The 18,183-nt window shown below is 41.7% G+C and overlaps 1 protein-coding gene across 1 annotated transcript in view; it reads left to right on the top strand.

The window, feature by feature from the left end:
- Positions 1-18,183, top strand: part of ARHGAP42 (Rho GTPase activating protein 42) — a 259,019-nt gene that overhangs the window by 75,994 nt on the left and 164,842 nt on the right. The window contains exon 3 of the mRNA XM_036258802.1: positions 17,454-17,515. Coding sequence (XP_036114695.1) covers positions 17,454-17,515 — 62 coding nt within the window. The remainder of the gene's footprint in view (positions 1-17,453; positions 17,516-18,183) is intronic.

Genomic DNA, 18,183 nt, shown 5'->3' with positions numbered 1-18,183 from the left:
TTCCAGATGGTTTATTTTCAACATTTCTATGTCTTTACTCATGTTGCTCATGTCCTTACACATGCTGTTGAGCTTCCGCAACATCATGGCTCTAAATTCTAGTTCTGTTAACTTGCTTAACTGCACCTCATTTATTTCATCTTCTGTAGAGGTCTCTTGATCTTTCATTTGGCTTTTGTTTCTGTTTCTCACCATTTTGGTTATCACAGTGGGCTTTGGAGTCTGCCAAGTTTTCCCAGTGGGTGTTCGTGTTTTGCTGTTTGTGGCTCCCTCTCCTGGGTTTGGATGCACCAGGGAGGACCCACTTTAATCCCGCCAAGTCCCCTGTTCTCCGGGAGTCTGTGTGGCTCCAGCGGAGAGTTTAGCAGGCTATAGCGTTAGGAGGGCCCATGCAGGGTGGCAAGGGAGGTGGTGGGAATAATTTCCAGCCAAGTTCCCTGGTCCTGCCCAGTTCCCTGGGGGCCGTGAGTCCGTGGGGCTTCAGCGGCTGCAGAGTTTCCAGGGCCGTGCACGGCAGGGAGGGAGGCGGTAGCGTTAAATCTCCACCGCGTTCCCCGGTCCCACCGATTTGCCTGGGGTCTGCGAGTCTGTGCGGCTTCAGCAGAGAGCCTAGCCTAGCCGGCTGCGAGTCTGTGCGGCTCCAGCGGAGAGCCTAGCCTAGCCGGCTGCAGAGTTTCCAAGGCCGTGCACGGCAGGGAGGGAGGCGGTAGCGTTAAATCTCCACCGCGTTCCCCGGTCCCACCGATTTGCCTGGGGTCTGCGAGTCTGTGCGGCTTCAGCAGAGAGCCTAGCCTAGCCGGCTGCGAGTCTGTGCGGCTCCAGCGGAGAGCCTAGCCTAGCCGGCTGCAGAGTTTCTAAGGCCGTGCACGGCAGGGAGTGAGGCGGTAGACTTAATTTTCCGCCGCGTTCCCCGGTCCCACCGAGTTGCCTGGGGGCCAGGAGTCTGTGCGGCTTCAGCGGCTACAGGGCCTTGCACGGCAGGAGGGGAGGCAGCAGAATTAATTTTCCGCCTAGTTCCCCGGTCCCTCCGAGTTCCCTGGACCCGCCCAGTTCCTTGGGGGCCAGGAGTCTGTGCGGCTCCAGCGGAGAGCCTAGCCTAGCCGGCTGCAGAGTTTCCAAGGCCGTGCACGGCAGGGGGGGAGGCGGTAGAGTTAACTCTCCACCGCGTTCCCCGGTCCCACCGAGTTGCCTGGGGGCCAGGAGTCTGTGCGGCTTCAGCGGCTACAGGGCCTTGCACGGCAGGAGGGGAGGCAGCAGAATTAATTTTCCGCCTAGTTCCCCGGTCCCTCCGAGTTCCCTGGTCCCGCCCAGTTCCTTGGGGGCCAGGAGTCTGTGTGGCTCCAGCAGAGAGCCTAGCCTAGCCGGCTGCAGAGTTTCTAAGGCCGTGCACGGCAGGGAGTGAGGCAGTAGACTTAATTTTCCGCCGCGTTCCCCGGTCCCACCGAGTTGCCTGGGGGCCAGGAGTCTGTGCGGCTTCAGCGGCTACAGGGCCTTGCACGGCAGGAGGGGAGGCAGCAGAATTAATTTTCCGCCTAGTTCCCCGGTCCCTCCGAGTTCCCTGGTCCCGCCCAGTTCCTTGGGGGCCAGGAGTCTGTGTGGCTCCAGCGGAGAGCCTAGCCTAGCCGGCTGCAGGGTTTCTAAGGCCGTGCACGGCAGGGAGTGAGGCGGTAGACTTAATTTTCCGCCGCGTTCCCCGGTCCCACCGAGTTGCCTGGGGGCCAGGAGTCTGTGCGGCTTCAGCGGCTACAGGGCCTTGCACGGCAGGAGGGGAGGCAGCAGAATTAATTTTCCGCCTAGTTCCCCGGTCCCTCCGAGTTCCCTGGTCCCGCCCAGTTCCTTGGGGGCCAGGAGTCTGTGTGGCTCCAGCGGAGAGCCTAGCCTAGCCGGCTGCAGGGTTTCTAAGGCCGTGCACGGCAGGGAGTGAGGTGGTAGACTTAATTTTCCGCCGCGTTCCCCGGTCCCACCGAGTTGCCTGGGGGCCAGGAGTCTGTGCGGCTTCAGCGGCTACAGGGCCTTGCACGGCAGGAGGGGAGGCAGCAGAATTAATTTTCCGCCTAGTTCCCCGGTCCCTCCGAGTTCCCTGGTCCCGCCCAGTTCTTTGGGGGCCAGGAGTCTGTGCGGCTCCAGAGGAGAGCCTAGCCTAGCCGGCTGCAGAGTTTCCAAGGCCGTGCACAGCAGGGGGGGAGGCGGTAGAGTTAACTCTCCACCGCGTTCCCCGGTCCCACCGAGTTGCCTGGGGGCCAGGAGTCTGTGCGGCTTCAGCGGCTACAGGGCCTTGCACGGCAGGAGGGGAGGCAGCAGAATTAATTTTCCGCCTAGTTCCCCGGTCCCTCCAAGTTCCCTGGTCCCGCCCAGTTCCTTGGGGGCCAGGAGTCTGTGCGGCTCCAGCGGAGAGCCTAGCCTAGCCGGCTGCAGGGTTTCCAGGCCGGGCACGGTGGGAAGAAAGACGGTAGAGTTAACTTCCCCTCTAGTTCCCTGGCCCCTGCCCAGGCCGCTGCGGACCCTGGGCTCTTGGTCCCCTCTCCCGTCCTCGCAAGCCTACCAGGACTGAGTGGGTGTTTCTGGTTAAGTGGTCCTCCAAGGTGTCCTTCAGCTACCCTTTCCTGACGGTTTGCCTTTGTTTTCGTTGTAAATCCAGTTTGGTCTTGGGAGACGGTCTGAATCCCTCCATTCACTTCGCCGCCATTTTTCTGAATCTTAAAAATCTTTTAAAAAATGTGATTCCTGGGCTCCACCCTCAGACCTGAACTAAGGTGGAATCCCCTGAGTTGAGATCTCAGGAGTCTTTAATGTTATGGATATTATTGGTGTCTGATGAAGCCTGACGGAAACCACTATTCTAAACAGTATACCTGTGGTTCATACTGAGGTGGACACAGTTGGGGAGGGTACTAAAACAGGGAAAATGTTTCTTACAAAAGTGTGATTTTTCTTTTTTTATCACCAATTCCCTGATGCCCAGTGTTTTGCCAACTGAGCCATTAGAGCTGTAGTAACAACATGTTTGTAGGGAAACCCGATCATTCATTGCCACATTGTTTTTCACAGCTTGCAAAAAGGTTTTGGCTTATGCAGAACAAATTGATGTATACCCTGATAATAAGAGATGGTATTAATGGGCCAGCGTAGATGGGGATGAAACAAATTTTCCAGGGATGAAACAAATCAGCTTTTCAAATTAATATCACATACACGGCGTGACTTTGTTTATGCTGACAATGGGCTTTAGATTCTCTAGAATTCCCTACCAATAATGACTATCTTCCGAGTGTAAAGAACCTTCTGGGTAATTTAGAACATCAAAACATAAATGAAGTCTTCTTGTGTCCTTATTAGGATTATAAAATACAAAGGAGAAATAAAACAGCTTTATGATATAGTCACTATAGTACTAAGGAGACTGTGCTGAGTGCTTTAGGTATAGTAAGAACAAAAGTGCTATAAGGACACCAGAGGTGAAGGGACTTGTGGCTGGGGCTTCAGAAGATGCTCAGCCAGAGGAGGATATTCATGCTAAGTCCCAGTGGTTAGATAAGAGAGAGCTTAGTAAATGTACTTAAAGGAAAGGCATAGAAATGGGAAGCGATAGGAATGTCTAGTAATTTCAAAATGTTAAGTTAGAATAGTAGCTTCTCAGGCTAAGATACTTGGAAAGGTACCTATGGTCCTGCCATGGAAGTCCCAAATTGCTTATAACCAGATTTTGGATTTTATTTATGGATTCAAGGTTTTTGAGTTGGATAATGACATAATCAAAGTTGCCTTTTTTTTTTTTTTTTTTAAATTTCGACCAGTAGTACATATGAGTCATAAAAACTGGGAAACCAAAAACTAGGTTGCTGTAATAGTACAGGCAAGATGAAGTGATGTTCTTATATAGATATAGAAGGATAGAGAGATCTGCAGCCTTTGGTGATTGGGAGGAAGGGTAATCCATCACTGGAGTTACTAGGAGTATGGTGTTATGATATCAGTTTATATGTGGCCAGAATATTATAGCAGAATGATGAGTTAAATTTGACATGTTAAGTTTCGAGATGCAGATAAAATCCCTAGTAGACATTCCCAGGACGTAATGGGATTTGTTAAGTTTAGAATAGTGAATCGGGGCTGTGGGACTATGCCTGAGTAGTGGGAAAGCGTATACATTTCAGGTGAGCTAGTTTGGGTTCGAAGTTTAGCTCTGCAAGGCATTAGCTCTGTGGCTTCACATCTTGTTTATCCTCTGTATTTCAGTGCCATTATTTAAAATTTAGGAGAGTGGTGAGAAAATATTTGGGTGTTTGACTTGTGACCTCCTCGTGGGGTGTTGTGAGGATTGAGGAGCTGCGCACAGCGCTGCATGTATCCGGTAACCTCCACCTTCCCCCACCCACATTTCCTGCTCCTCCTTCCTTCTGAGGGGAGGAGTGTACTGGGTAAGTGTGTAAACCTAGGGGAAGGCGAACCAGCTTGTGAGGAGAAGATTGATGGTAGAAATGAGAGGGAGAGAAACAAGAAAGTAGCTACAGATGGGAGAGGGTGAGATTCGAAGCTTCATGGCACGTCGTTAGCTTTGAGAGGAAGAGGGCCCCTTTGCTGAGACAGGCAGGTTTGAAGAGAATGAAGAAAGATAGTGTTGATCAGAGGGTCTTGAACTTCTCTCAGAGAAGCAGAAGGCTGGGCCATCTGGTACGAGGAGGGGAGGTGTGGGGCTGGGTTCTTGAGAACGGAGAAAATTCTTTGCAGATAACCACTGTGGGAAATAAGATTAGGAGTAAACTAGAGTTGAATGAAAGGATTGCCAAAAAGCAAAAGCCAAGGGGTTAGATAGCTTGAACTCTTGGTGTCCTTGTGGGTGTATGAAATTACAGAGGAGAAGGTCATTGGAGGTTAAAAGGTTGTGGAAAAGAGACGCTGGATGTGGACATGGAAGCGGATGTTGAAGTTTCTGGAGGGTGGTGGCAGGAGGACTGGGTGCAGGGGAGGAGTCTGAATGGGTGCTTCAGTCTTTGTGGAATGTGAAGGAGTGCTGAGAAGTCAGTTCCCGATGGTGGTGAGAACGGGAGGGGGGCCCACTTGGTGTAAGTGGTTGTTTGTCAGCAACAGATTGTTTCCTTCAAGGCAGGATACTTGGCACCTGATTGCCCCTGGAGCACAAACAGCTCAGACACTGGTTGCTTTTAAAGATGATAAGCCTGTTCTTTCCTGTAATGTAGTGGGGTAGTAGGTTGGCACTACACCTCCCACCCCCAATAATGGTTGGCTGGAAGAAAACAGACTTTGATATCAAGTAATCAAAGTTAAATACCAGCTTCTCTACTTACTAGCTATGAGATCATGGGGCAAGCTACTCCAGCTGATTGATCGTCCTTTTCTCATCTGCAGAATGAAGGTAACAGCTACTGCAGTACCTCATATCATCGAGTGGGTACCAAATGTGATAGTATATGTAACATCTGTCCCTCTTGGTAGTCGTGCTCTGATGTATGAGTGACCTATATTTTGGGAAAATGATTTCTGAACTGAGGGTTGTTTTGGCTTTAGGAAACAGGTCAGAGATCACTAAAACAAAACAAAAAATTAAAACAAGGCGACATTAGTTGGCTGGTGTGGCTCAGTGGTTGAATGCTGACCCATGCACCAAGAGGTTGCCAGTTCAATTCCCGGTCAGGATATGTGCCCAGATCCCCTGTAGAGGACATGCAGTAGGCGGCCATTCGATGTTCTCTCTCACCAATGTTTCTATCTCTCTCCCTCTCACTTCCTCTCTTTCTAAAATCAATGAAGGGAAAAAAAAATTTTTTTAAAAACAAGTCAACATTAGAATGGCACAGACTGTTATGCACAATACTTACTGCCTTACCATAAAATCTCATAATAAAAGATTTTTGCTAGAATTCAGACAAAATTTAATTGAAGTAATGCAATAGAGTGATGAAGTATGGAGAGACACCAGGTGGGAACAATGGGATCAAGTTTTAGAATTGTGTTTTTTTCATATTTGTATGTATTCATTTGCCAAAATTTGGCCTTATTTGGAATTAAACACACACATACATACATAAAAAGCACAACATATTTAAGCCCAGTAAATATATATGTGTCTGTGTGTATACACACACATACATAAAATAAATGTACTAGAACTCTCATACTACCTTGTAGTTTGGCAGTTTCAATGCAGGTGTTACTGAAAGGTCCTATTTCAGTTCAGAGAGAGTATATGAAGGAAAAACTATTCGATTCATAGTCTAGAACTATGTCTGCACATCCATTGTGATTTTCATCTTGGAGTCATAGTTCTCAATTTTAATAGGTAATCCTAATCAGTCTACAACAGCAATGGTAGCTCTCCTTTACAGGTGAAGTCCCCGGTTTACAGACGGCGTCTTATTTTGAATCCAGTCCAGTTGTTATTCCAGCGAGGATGAGAGAAACGAGGCTGAGTATCCAGTTAAACCAAAAAAGAGTGAAATATTGACAATTTGGCCACAGTTTCTGAATCTCAGCCCAAATGTGCAGTGTTGAGCAATGTTGGGACCCACGTTGATAGATGATATTAAAGTATAGTACAGGTTAGGGCCTGGGGTCCCATGGAATGTCAGGCCGAGGTATGGAGGAAGGCTGTAGGAACAGGAGTTGGGAATTTAGAACAATGGATTACTGGTCATAATCCCTACAAAGAGTCTGTGTAAGTATGGTTAGAGGATGACCAGAAATAAGAGGAAACAGAAAGACATTGCTTGGAATTAAGCCAAAGTGAGGTTTCTGTTCATGTGTCTTGTTCAGAGTCTGGAGTGCCATCTGAGTACTGGACAGACCAAATACTGCTCAATTGATGGCATTAGACAAGTGATCGAGAAAGGCTGAGGCAGTTCCCAACTCTATGCAGAGTACCTGGTCAGCTTCATGGAATTTCAGTTGTCTGACTGTTTTCTTTTGTAGGCCATGCATGTCATGTTCTTTAATGCTTAATTAGTGAATTGTGTTATATTAAATAACTTTAAAAATAATTTTTTTATTTTTCAATTACATTTGACAGTGCAATATTATATTAGTTTCAGGCGTACAGCCAGTGATTAGACATTATATAACCTACTAAATGATCATCCCAATAAATCTCATACCCATCTAACACCATACGTAGTTATTAGAATATTATTGACTATATTCCCTATGCTGTTCTTTACATCCCCATGACTATTCTGTACTACCAATTTGTAAGTCTGAATCTCTTCACCTTTTTCACCCATTCCCTCAACCTGCCTCCCATCTGGAAATTGTCAAAATGTTCTCTGTATCTGTGAGCCTGTTTCTGTTCTGTTTGTTCATTTATTTTATTTTTTAGATTCAATTGTTGATATGTATTTATTTCAATTTTATTGTTCATATTTTTTATCCTTTTTCTTCTTAAAGAAGACCCTTTAACATTTCATATGGTACTGATTTGTTGGTGATGAACTCCTTTAGGTTTTTCTTGTCTGAGAAGCTCCTTATTTTTTATTTTTATTTTTTTTTAATCCTCACTTGAGGACATTTTTGTATTTATCTTCATATAAAGCAGGAGGGAGAGAGGGGGGAAGAGAGAGAGAGAAACATCGACATGATAGAGACACATCGACTGGTTGCCACCCACACGGAAGCGGGGCTGGGGCAAACTGCAACTGAGGTACATGCCCTTAGCGGGAACCAAATCCAGGACACTCTGGTCCATGGCCAATGCTCTAACCGCTGAGCCAAACCGGCTGGGAAGCTCTCTATCTGTCCTTTGATTCTAGGTGACAGCTTTGCAGGATAGAGGAATCTTGGTTGTAGGTCCTTGCTTTTCATCACTCTGAATATTTCTTGCCACTCCCTTGTGACCTGCAAAGTTTCTATTGAGAAATCAGCTGATAGTCTTATGGGACGTCCCTTGTAGTTGACTGTGTTTCTTTGCTGTTTTAAAGATTCTCTCTTGTCTTTAATCTTTGGCATTTTAATTAGGATGTGTCTTGATGTGGGCCTCTTTGGGTTCATTTTCTTTGGGACTCTCTGCACTTCCTAGATATGTATGCCTATTTCCTTCACCAGGTTAGGAGTTTTCTGTTGTTATTTTTTCAAATAGGTTTTCAGTTTCTTGCTCTCTTTCTTCTCCTTCTGGCACTCCCATCATGCAAATGTTGATACACTTGAAGTTGTCCCAGAGGCTCCTTACACTATCGTCGTTATTTAAAAAATATATATATTTTTCTTTTTGTTGTTCTAATTGGGTGTTTTTTGCTTTCTTATATTTTAGATTGCTGTTTTGATTCACAGCTTCATCAACTCTACTGTTATTTCCTATAAATTATTCTTCATTTCAGTTAGTATATCCTTCATTTATGAGTGGTTCTTTTTTTTTTTTAATCCTCATCTGAGGCTATTTTTCCATTGATATTTATATTTAGAGAGAGTAGAAGGGAGAGAGGGCGAGAGACAGAGAGAGGAAGAGAAACATCGATGCGAGAGACACATCGATCGATTGCCTCCCGCACAACTCTGACCTGGACTGGGGATCAAACCTGCAACCAAGGTACATGCCCTTACTAGAATCGAACCTGTGACTCTTTGGTCCATGGGCTGATACTCTAACTGCTGACCCAAACTAGCCAGACTATGACTGGTTCTTTTTTGTGGTTTCCATGTCATTTTTTATGCTGTTGAAGTTCTCATTAAGTTAATCTACTCTTTCCCTAAATTCATTAAGCATCCTTATAACCAATATTTTGAACTTTGTGTCTAGTAGATTACTTGTACCCATTTTGTTTAGTTCTTTTTCTGGAGTTTTGTCCTGTTATTTAATTTTTAATATGCTTCTTTGTCTCCTCATTTTGGCAGCTTCTGTGCTTTTGTTCTATGTATTAGGTAGTGCTAGTACATCTTCCAGGCTTGGTAGAGCGGCCTCATATATTAGGTGTTCTGTAGGGTCCAGTGATACAGCCCCCCTCTTCTCCCAAGCCGGGCACTCGAGGTGTGCCCCCCACCCCCATGTAGACTGTGTACAGACACCCTCCTGTTGTAGTTGGCATGTCAATGGAGGGATTTACCCCCAGGCAGATCAGTTGCAAGGACTTGCTGCAATCACCGTGGAGAATCAGCTGTGCCGTGGCTGAACCCGTGGAGCAGAACTTACTTTAGTGGGGCTCTGATGCCTGCTGAGTTCACCCCTTAAGCATGTCTGTTTGGGTGATGCTGTCACATTGTCTGAAGCTGTCTACCAGGTACACTGGCTCTGGGGCCTCATGAGAAGTACAGGCCAAGGTCAGCCAACACGTGTGTTCTGCTTGGAGCCACCCAGCATGAGCTACAAAGTGATCTGCAGATGGCTGCTACTTGTGCTGGGCTTGGAGGTGTCTAGGCGAGGCCAAGCTGTGAACCAAAGTCGGCTGCCATTAGCTGGGCCAGGTGCCACTTAGTGAGAGGTTAGGGACATGTTGAGGCCAGATGCTGCTGGTTTGAGAGATTTTAGGAAAGTCTGAAGCATGAACCAAGACAGGCCACAGGAAAGAGCTTGGGTGGGCCTGTAAGGTGGGCTGGGTACATAGTGGTAGCCAAATTGATGGAGACTGCCTGTCAGATCTGTGGGGGTAGGATTACAAAAGAAACAATGGCCTCTGTCAGCACTTCTGTCTGAGAGAAAGTTGCCCCTTCAGCTCTTGTCCTGATGCCAGATATTTCAGTTCCTCCTGGTATGTACCTGGCGCCTTTCGAGCTGTTGCCCCTGCTCTGGAACTCAGAGGGAGTGAGTCTAAGTCTGTGTGCTGGGCCTTTAAGAGGAACTGCCTGAGGCTCCAGAAGCCTTCATCTCATTCAGCCACAATCCCCACTGGTTTTTGTAGCCAGAAGTTATTGGGACTTCTCTTCCTGGTACTGGAACCCTGTGCTCATGTGGGGCTGGGACTTCTGGCTCCTCAGGGGAGACCTCACTAGCTGAGATATTCCTCCCAGTTTTTGTCTACCACCCACACATGGGTGTGGGACCAGCCCATTCTGTGTCTCAGCCCCTCCTACCAGTCTCCATGTGGCTTTTTCTTTACATTCTTGGTTGTAGGACTTCCATTCAGCTAGATTTCAGGTGGTTTGGGATGTAATTTTGATGTCGTTGTGGGAGGATGAGAGTACTGCATTTACCTAAGCCGTCATATTTTCATTACTAAAATAATACCTAATACACTTTTCCAACTTGGCATGTCTCATTATTGCTGAAACCTAATTCACCTGAATGTGATGCAGTGCAACACTAGGATGCATTGGTAAGCTATAGAAGAAGAATTTAAATGCAAGTATTCAGGGACTTGTTTTCCAGATATTAATATATATTTTTTAATTTTTTAATTTTACTTTTTAATTACAGTTTATATTCAATTTATTTTGTATTATTTTCAGGTGTACAGCATAGTGGTTAGGTAATCATTTACTAAGATTAATCTCTTTTTGATTTCTGTTTGGTGATTAAAAAAAAAATCTATCCACTAAGAGGGCATCTTGGAGAATCTAGTTTAGTAATGTCAAAGATAATTAAACTTCCATGTGTTTTTCTTGTGACCGGATCCCAAGGGGCTGTGAAGTGTTGGAAAGATGAGTGCCTCTGTGCACTAGGGTGTATTACAGTGATCTGCCAGCATCCAACAGTGCCCGGTGACTCTTTTTTGTTGGTTTAGAAAGCAATTTATTGGCTTTGCAACTAGGCATCTATGGAGCTTGAAGCCACAAATGCAGTGGGAAAATCTTATTTGATGTTGTGGTTCCCAGAAAATAATAACGAATTTGTGGTTGCAAATGATGCCAGTATTGCAGACACAGTGGACAGACCACTAGTGGGGGTGTTATTTGTTCCCAATGACACAATATCTGGTGGGAGCTTTGGTGTCAGTTTTTATGTCACTTTGTCTGTTTTGCAGATATAGTATATATATTTTTTGGCATACCACAAGCTGATTTTGCTTCTTGCTTTGTTTATGGGTTAAATTGTTCCTGAACCAAAACTTTCCTTTAATAGTTCAATCAGTATGCAGTCAGTATGCTACCTTTGATCTTTAAAATACACAAAGAATTAAAACTCTTTCCTTGGGAGTTCTAGGCACAAACTGGTGATGTGACACCTGCTAGATCACTACATGTTTGTAGTGAGTGCTGATGGCATGTGGCTATGTATGTAGATTCTACTTTTATGTTTCTCTATTTGGCCAGATCTAGAAGGATATGACAATTTCACCTTCTCTGGTTTATATTCTTATTTAAGTGTTGATATTTTATTATAGGGGTGGGCAAAAGTAGGTTAAATGACCAGCCATCATTACCTAAAATTTAAATCATAAGTAAGGATATGAAATAATAGCAATAATAATAATATAAATAATACAAATAAATGATACAATAATTAATAAATAATAATACAAGAATAAACTGTTTTGCATACTCACAACTATAAGCCTTCTTTTGCCGAACCCTGTATATTGCTTTCTTCTGTTCTTGAGAAGGCAGTGCCGGAAGGGTACTACAAAGACCTTGTGATGAGCCTGCATCTCACACATAAACAGAAAATTAAAGTGACTGTTGGGCCATCATCTGAATTTATAAAATATGACTGTATTGGTTTAAACTGACTTTTATAGCTTTTCACTGAGATTTAACCAAGTCTAAGTCCTACTGCTAACCCAGTTCTCCTCACTTACCAGTGGAGTTGAATGTTAAAAGTAGTATTTGTTCACTCTAATAAAATGAAAAGATGGTTTGTTGACATAACAATTATATTTATAAATTTGTGACCTGTACTTTGGTTTGAGTATGTATTTATGCTATTTATGTTGGGAGAAATATTTAACACATCATCGTCCAATAATGATATAAATGTTGGTTGGATGCAAATGAGACATGCTTTCTTAATTCTTCTAGCTGTAAAATCTGTAAAGCTCAAGCTGATCAATTGTTGAAGCATTTAATGGTATAATACTTAGTACTTAAGATAGTGCAGTTACGACAACCATGAACAGGGAGTTTTTTTTTGTTTTTTTCTCTCAGTCCTACTTCCAGACCCTAAACAGGCTTTCCCCAGTCAAAAATAGTAGAGTGAATTTAAACCTCTGAAAAGATTGTTAGGAAGTAGGTAGTTTATTTTATTTATTTTTTTTCCGATCCATTTATTTATTTTTATTTTTTATTGTTGACACTATTACAGATGTCCCCCATGTTCCTCCTTTGCCCACCTCCACCCAGCCTCCCCTGTCCTTCACCACACTGTTTTCTGTCTCCATGGGATATGCATACATAAGTTCAGGAATGTTTTGGAATTTATGATATTGGTAAATAGAGAAGCCATTATCATACTTCTCACCCTCTAGGTGTAATCCAACTGTTGGCTTTGTGAATGTTTATACTGTCAGGACCTGTCATGAATACACCTGAATAACTGATTTCTTTTGTTCCAAAGTGTTTTTCCAATATCACATTGTGGAGATAAAAAGGAAAGCCTATAGCAATATTCTTGACCTCAGTAATTTGTTGGGAAGTTAACATTTATATGTGAAACTATATTTTGGTTGCTCTCCAGTAATCTCATGGTCCAGATGGTCAGGAAGGGAAAAGATTATTACTGGTGAATACAGCCAGGAAAATTTCATGCAGGTGGCAAGAATGTGGATAGCTAACACAATTTTCCAAACTATCTGGCTATTCTTTTCATGATATTTTATGAAGCCTAGAATAAGAGTTGTGTATTTCTCCTTATAGAGCAAAGAGACTGTGGAAATGTATTGTTAAACTCATTAATTCATTTAACGGTCATGTATTGAAAGCCCAGTGTATTTCATTTGTTATGGGAATATTGTTCTCACTAAATCAAGCGCTTTTCATACCACCTGTAATTGCAGGACCAGCTGTTACATTTGAAGTTAGTTTGGACCTTCAAAATCAGATAATGAAGTGGTTATTTATGTAAATATTAATATTGATAAATAAAATATGGTGCAACATAAATAGTTGCTTATAAAAGAAAGTATTTGGGTATTGGACATTTATTTACATGTAATAAATATTTTATGATTTTGCTTAAGTGAAGTTTTAGAAGAAATGGCTGAAGCAGTCACAAAATCAGTAGCTGTTTTTTGTAAGGCCTTGTGATGGGTGCTGGGGGTGTCATTTTGTATATATTTTCTGCCCAAGGTCTGCTGGAGAATAGCCTCCCTTAGTTTTCATAGTCTCTTTAAGGCATTTGAGGGTCCCTTGCACCAGAGATTCTAATGGCTTGTTGCTAGAGAGCTACTGGGCTGCGCCATCTGTCTGGTTTCGTTTAGAGGTTCCTGTTACCATGCGGGGTGGGCAGGCAGGGAAGGGGCTGGCTTATTCTTCAACCCTAAATCCTAAAACCCAGTTTACAAGATAATACATTGAATTATTTTATATCTGCTTCACAAGATTGTTAATTACTATTTTCTTTGTGTTACCACGTGCTAAGTAAACTGTTAATGCAATACTTTGACATCATTATAAGTCAAAAGATTAGTGTAATACATTAGGTATGGGTTTAAAAAGTTGGTAGGCCACTGTCACGAATTCATCAATTACCTACTTTTTTCTTTTTTTGTAATCCTCACCCGAGGACATTTTTGCATTCATCTTCAGAGGAGGGAGGGAGGGAGAAAGAGAGAGAGAGAGAGAAACACTGATGTGAGAAAGACACATTGACTGGCTGCCACCCACACGACCCCAACCGGGGCCAGTGTCAAACTGCAACGAGGTACATGCCCTTAGTGGGAACCGAAATCAGGACTCTTTAGTCTGCCAGCCGATGCTCTAACCACTGAGCAAAACCGGCCAGGGCTTTACATTTTTATTTTTAATAGAACAAATGACAAACTTGAGTATCTTCATTTGTACCAAGAAACATATACTTTTATGGAACTGAAACTATAGTATTTAAAGAGAACAACCTTTTTTGAAGTCATTCCCCTTAAAAATCAACAAAAGAAAAAGAAGGAACAAAACTTCTTAAATTAGGGCCGACTCAAAACTACTGGAAGGAGAGTAGTTTATGTTGTAAGGCAGCAGATGTGGATTTTTTCCTTTGACATTCTCAATATAATCAACTCTTAGGTACTGAGTCTATGAATAGTATTATATAGACCAGAAAACCAAGTAAAACAAACATCAGAATTATTCATTTTTGGACAAACAGGTACAACAGCACAATGAGAACCTGAGTTTCCTTACTTACAAAATCAGATTTAAGGCAACTGCACAGTTTACTCAGAATAGTAACCTGTGGACATACACAGTCGTCATAGTAACATACTACCTGGGACTTTTAGGGCACCACTAAGTGGCCCAGTGCTCATTTTTGGGGTTGGCCAAGTGGGAAGTTCTAGTGTACCCCTGCCACTCCAAGATCAGGTTATATTGTTTTTTATTCCAAAAATACCTGTTGACCGGCTTCTGTGTGCTAGCTTTTTTAAAAATATGTTTTTATTGATTTTTTTCTTTTTTAGACAGAGAGGAAGGGAGATAGAAACATCCATGTGGAAGCAAAACATCGATCGGCTGCCTCCTGCACGCCCCTACTGGGGATTGAGCCCGCAACCTGGGCATGTGCCCTGACTGGAATCAACCAGGACCTCTCAGTCCACGGGATGATGCCCAATCCACTGAGCCACTGTGTGCTAGCTTTTTACTTAACAATTTAGGAAAATTAATAATATGTGATCTGTGCCTTTCTAGAATTTAGGCCAGTAGGAAAATAAAGCATTAATGGCTTGTTTTACTTTTACTTTTTATTTAAAAAGTTACACATTTTTACTCAGTTTAAAAACCAGCAATCCCCTATTTTACCATTCTCCACCACTTAACTCCCCAGAAAGACCCCATTAAACTTCTAGCTATTTCTTTCATTTCTGTAAAGATCATAAGTATCTTGCAACCTCGTGATTTTTTAAAAATTTTATTTTGAGAGAGAAACATTGATGTGTTGTTCCACTTATTTATGCCTTCAATGGTTGTCTCTTGTATGTACCCTGATGGGAGCAAACCCTAAACCTTGGCATATGGGGATGCTGTTCTAACCAACGGAGCTACCAGACCAGGGCTTTCTTTTTTCTGTTTTAGATATCATCTTTTTTATTTCACACTCTTGTCACACTAGGTCTTGAATTCATATTATCTTATATGCTCACTTCTCTTATTCCCTCAATAGAGTTAAAATTTAATTCTAACAAAATCATTTTTTAATGTTTATATTATAGTGACTTTGTACATCTTCCATTCAGCTATTTCATTTATTTTAATTGTTACTTGAATATAACTTTATTTTCCCAGGAGTTAAAAATTACCTTTGTATTTTGTTTAAAAGAAGGATTATAAATCTTCTCTCATTATATTCAGACACAGGATATTGTTCAGTTCTGTTTTTCTTTGTCGGGAGACATTTCCTGGATCCCCTAACCTATTGCTCCACTCTAGATAAGATCCTCTCTCGACCTTTTGTACAGCTGCTGTCCAGGAATATGTATCTGTGTTGTCTTGAGAATTTCATTTGCTTCTTTTCCATATTGGATCTCCTATCTCCAGATTTCATATCCTCTTCTCTTGGTTCATTCCCATGTTTTGTTAGTGCATGTCATTTAGTAGATGCCAATAAAAGGAAGCATGTACTGTTAAGGTGTTCTTTTTATTTTTTATTTGATACATATTCAGTAGTTTGGGAGGCATTGAGTTAGAATCTGGGGTTAAGGTGTTTCTTTACTTTCAGTTCTCTCTCTATTTATATCGCCTCTTGTTTTCTCACCTTCAGGAGTACCTGCTGCCTCCAATTCCAGTAGCCCAAACTGACAGTTATATCTTGGCTTCTTTCTCTGTAGGCAGGTTAATGCCTTCCAACACCCAAAATTTGGTTGACGTTTTCTTCAGCCTCACCAGCAGAGCTCATCAGTGGCAGTAGTAGGTGCCAGAATAATGATAGAATGCTTTCTTTCCCAAAAGTACAAACATAGAATGTTATTATGTACTCCAGTTAAAATCCATACATTTGAAAAATGGTTTCTGTTCAACTTACTATTGTCAACTGGGTTTCACTGTAACATTGATAATTATTTTTACAGAAATTAAAACTTTTAATTTTTTTAGGAAGTTATCCTTACTCTTAAGGCCATTAATTATTTAAAAGATTAATCTGAGTCTCCCAGGTAATCCTTTGATTTCTGATTTGGTAACTGAATAAAACCCAGTGGGAAGTAATAGTTAGGGATAGCATTTCAAGCCAGCTTAGTTTACTATAAACCTAGCAGTCCTGAAAAGATGAAGAAAAAAAATCCTAGATTGGAATTTAAAATGCTTGAATGAAAACCATTCTTTTTCTTCCTTAATAAGTTCTGTTGATGTGACTCTTGATTTGTTTTCCTTATGCCTTAATTGTGGGCTTCAAGCCAGACTTACTAACCTTCTGGTCTCACAGAATATTTTTAATATTAGTATGGGTGAAGGAAGGAGGCTGGGAGAACCTAAAAAATAGGGACATTGAAGGGAGGGTTCAAAGCTTAAATGAAAACAAATTTTGCATTCATCTTATTTATTACCTTAGTATTGTAATAAGACATTTTGATTTTAGTTAATAATTCATGTTAAGTATAAGGTACAGAAATTAATGTCAGTGAATTACTTCACAATTGCCATTTAGGGCTATGCATTTTAAAAGAACAGGCTACTGTAACTTCCTATTTATTTTTGGTTTATTCTTTTAAAGTTTTGAGTACTTGATTCTTTTCCCACGCTACAGCAATATAAGTTTAGATAGTTTTCTAAAGCAATGCTTGTCCACTTACATGTGTACAGGTCATCTGGGGATTTGGTTAAAATGCAGATTTTGGGGTGGGGCCTGAGAGTGTGTATTTCTAACAGGTTCCCAAAATGGTGATGCGGTGGTCATTCCACAGCATTGACTAGCAAAGGTCTACATATATTGTGGCTGTAGGAGGAAAACAGAATCTGCTGACCCTCTTGAAAGAAGCCAGTGGGAGACTGCATTACTGCCTGCTACTGAGCACTTCTAAATAGTACTGGATTTATTGCTTCTTATAGATTTAATATGTGGTTCATTATTTGTAATATTCTTTTTAGAAGTGATTCTAGAACTATACTTTTATTTATTAATGTGTGAGTTTTACATATTAAATATATAAACTGTATTCCCCTAGTGTCTTTAAAGAAAAAATATTATACTTGACGTGCTTAACTTCAATATGTGGCACACAAAGATCTCATCTATAGCCTTTAGGCATTGAGATCTATTGTATATACTGTTTTATGCTTATAAAAACATAAACCCATAGAAAATATACAAATCTGTAACTAGCTTCATTATAATATTTGTTCCTGTGCACTTAGATATTAGCAATGAAATAAGGTTAACGCTTCTTTTTAAAATTTGTCTTCTAAAATTTGTCTTTTTAAAATTTGTCTTCTTTTAGCTCAGTCGCTAAAAGAATTTGCAAGACTACTCATCACAGTAGAAGAAGAAAGGAGAAGACTGGTAAGTCTATTACTAATTTCTTAAGAGTAATGCTTTGTTTGGATTAAAAAACAAAAAGCAAAACAAACGAAGAAAATAGACCTTTTAAATAGGCTTAACCATGCCAGACCTTAAAATGTGATGCATGCATTAAATGTTACAGAAAAAAATTGTATGGTTATCAAATATTGCTAATAAGAAAAGCCACTTCTATTTATTTAATTTTTTCAACAGATGTAAGTTACATTCATTTTGTTTTCCAGTCAATTTTTCTGAGAATTAAAAATATTGAACAAATTGCCATTATGGAACCCATTCTAACTGAGCAAACTTCTAATTAACCTTAGTGTTATAATAAAGACACATTGCAAGTATTAAAGCAATTCATGGTAGGGGCAACTAGCTTTGCCAGGGTATTAGTAGGAGACTCTTTTTGAAAAGGCCACATTTGAATTGAGTCTTGAAGGCTGGGAGGATTTTGTTGGGCTGGGAAGAAAGGGGAAAGCACTGTAGGTTGACGGATTAATTTATGAGACAGCATCAATGCTTGGTTATTAGTAATACATTTTTCCATTTACAAATATAATTTCTTACCCATTATGTTCAAATTTCTGTGAAGGCCCTTGTCTATGACCCAGTCTTCGCATATGTATATGGAAAAAATAGCATGATATACCTCAAGGGTTGTT

This window comes from Molossus molossus, unplaced genomic scaffold (assembly GCF_014108415.1).
Source record: "Molossus molossus isolate mMolMol1 unplaced genomic scaffold, mMolMol1.p scaffold_m16_p_13, whole genome shotgun sequence".
Lineage (NCBI taxonomy): Eukaryota > Metazoa > Chordata > Mammalia > Chiroptera > Molossidae > Molossus > Molossus molossus.
Note: the sequence above shows the minus strand (reverse complement) of the source record. Positions and strands in the feature narration are given on the sequence as shown.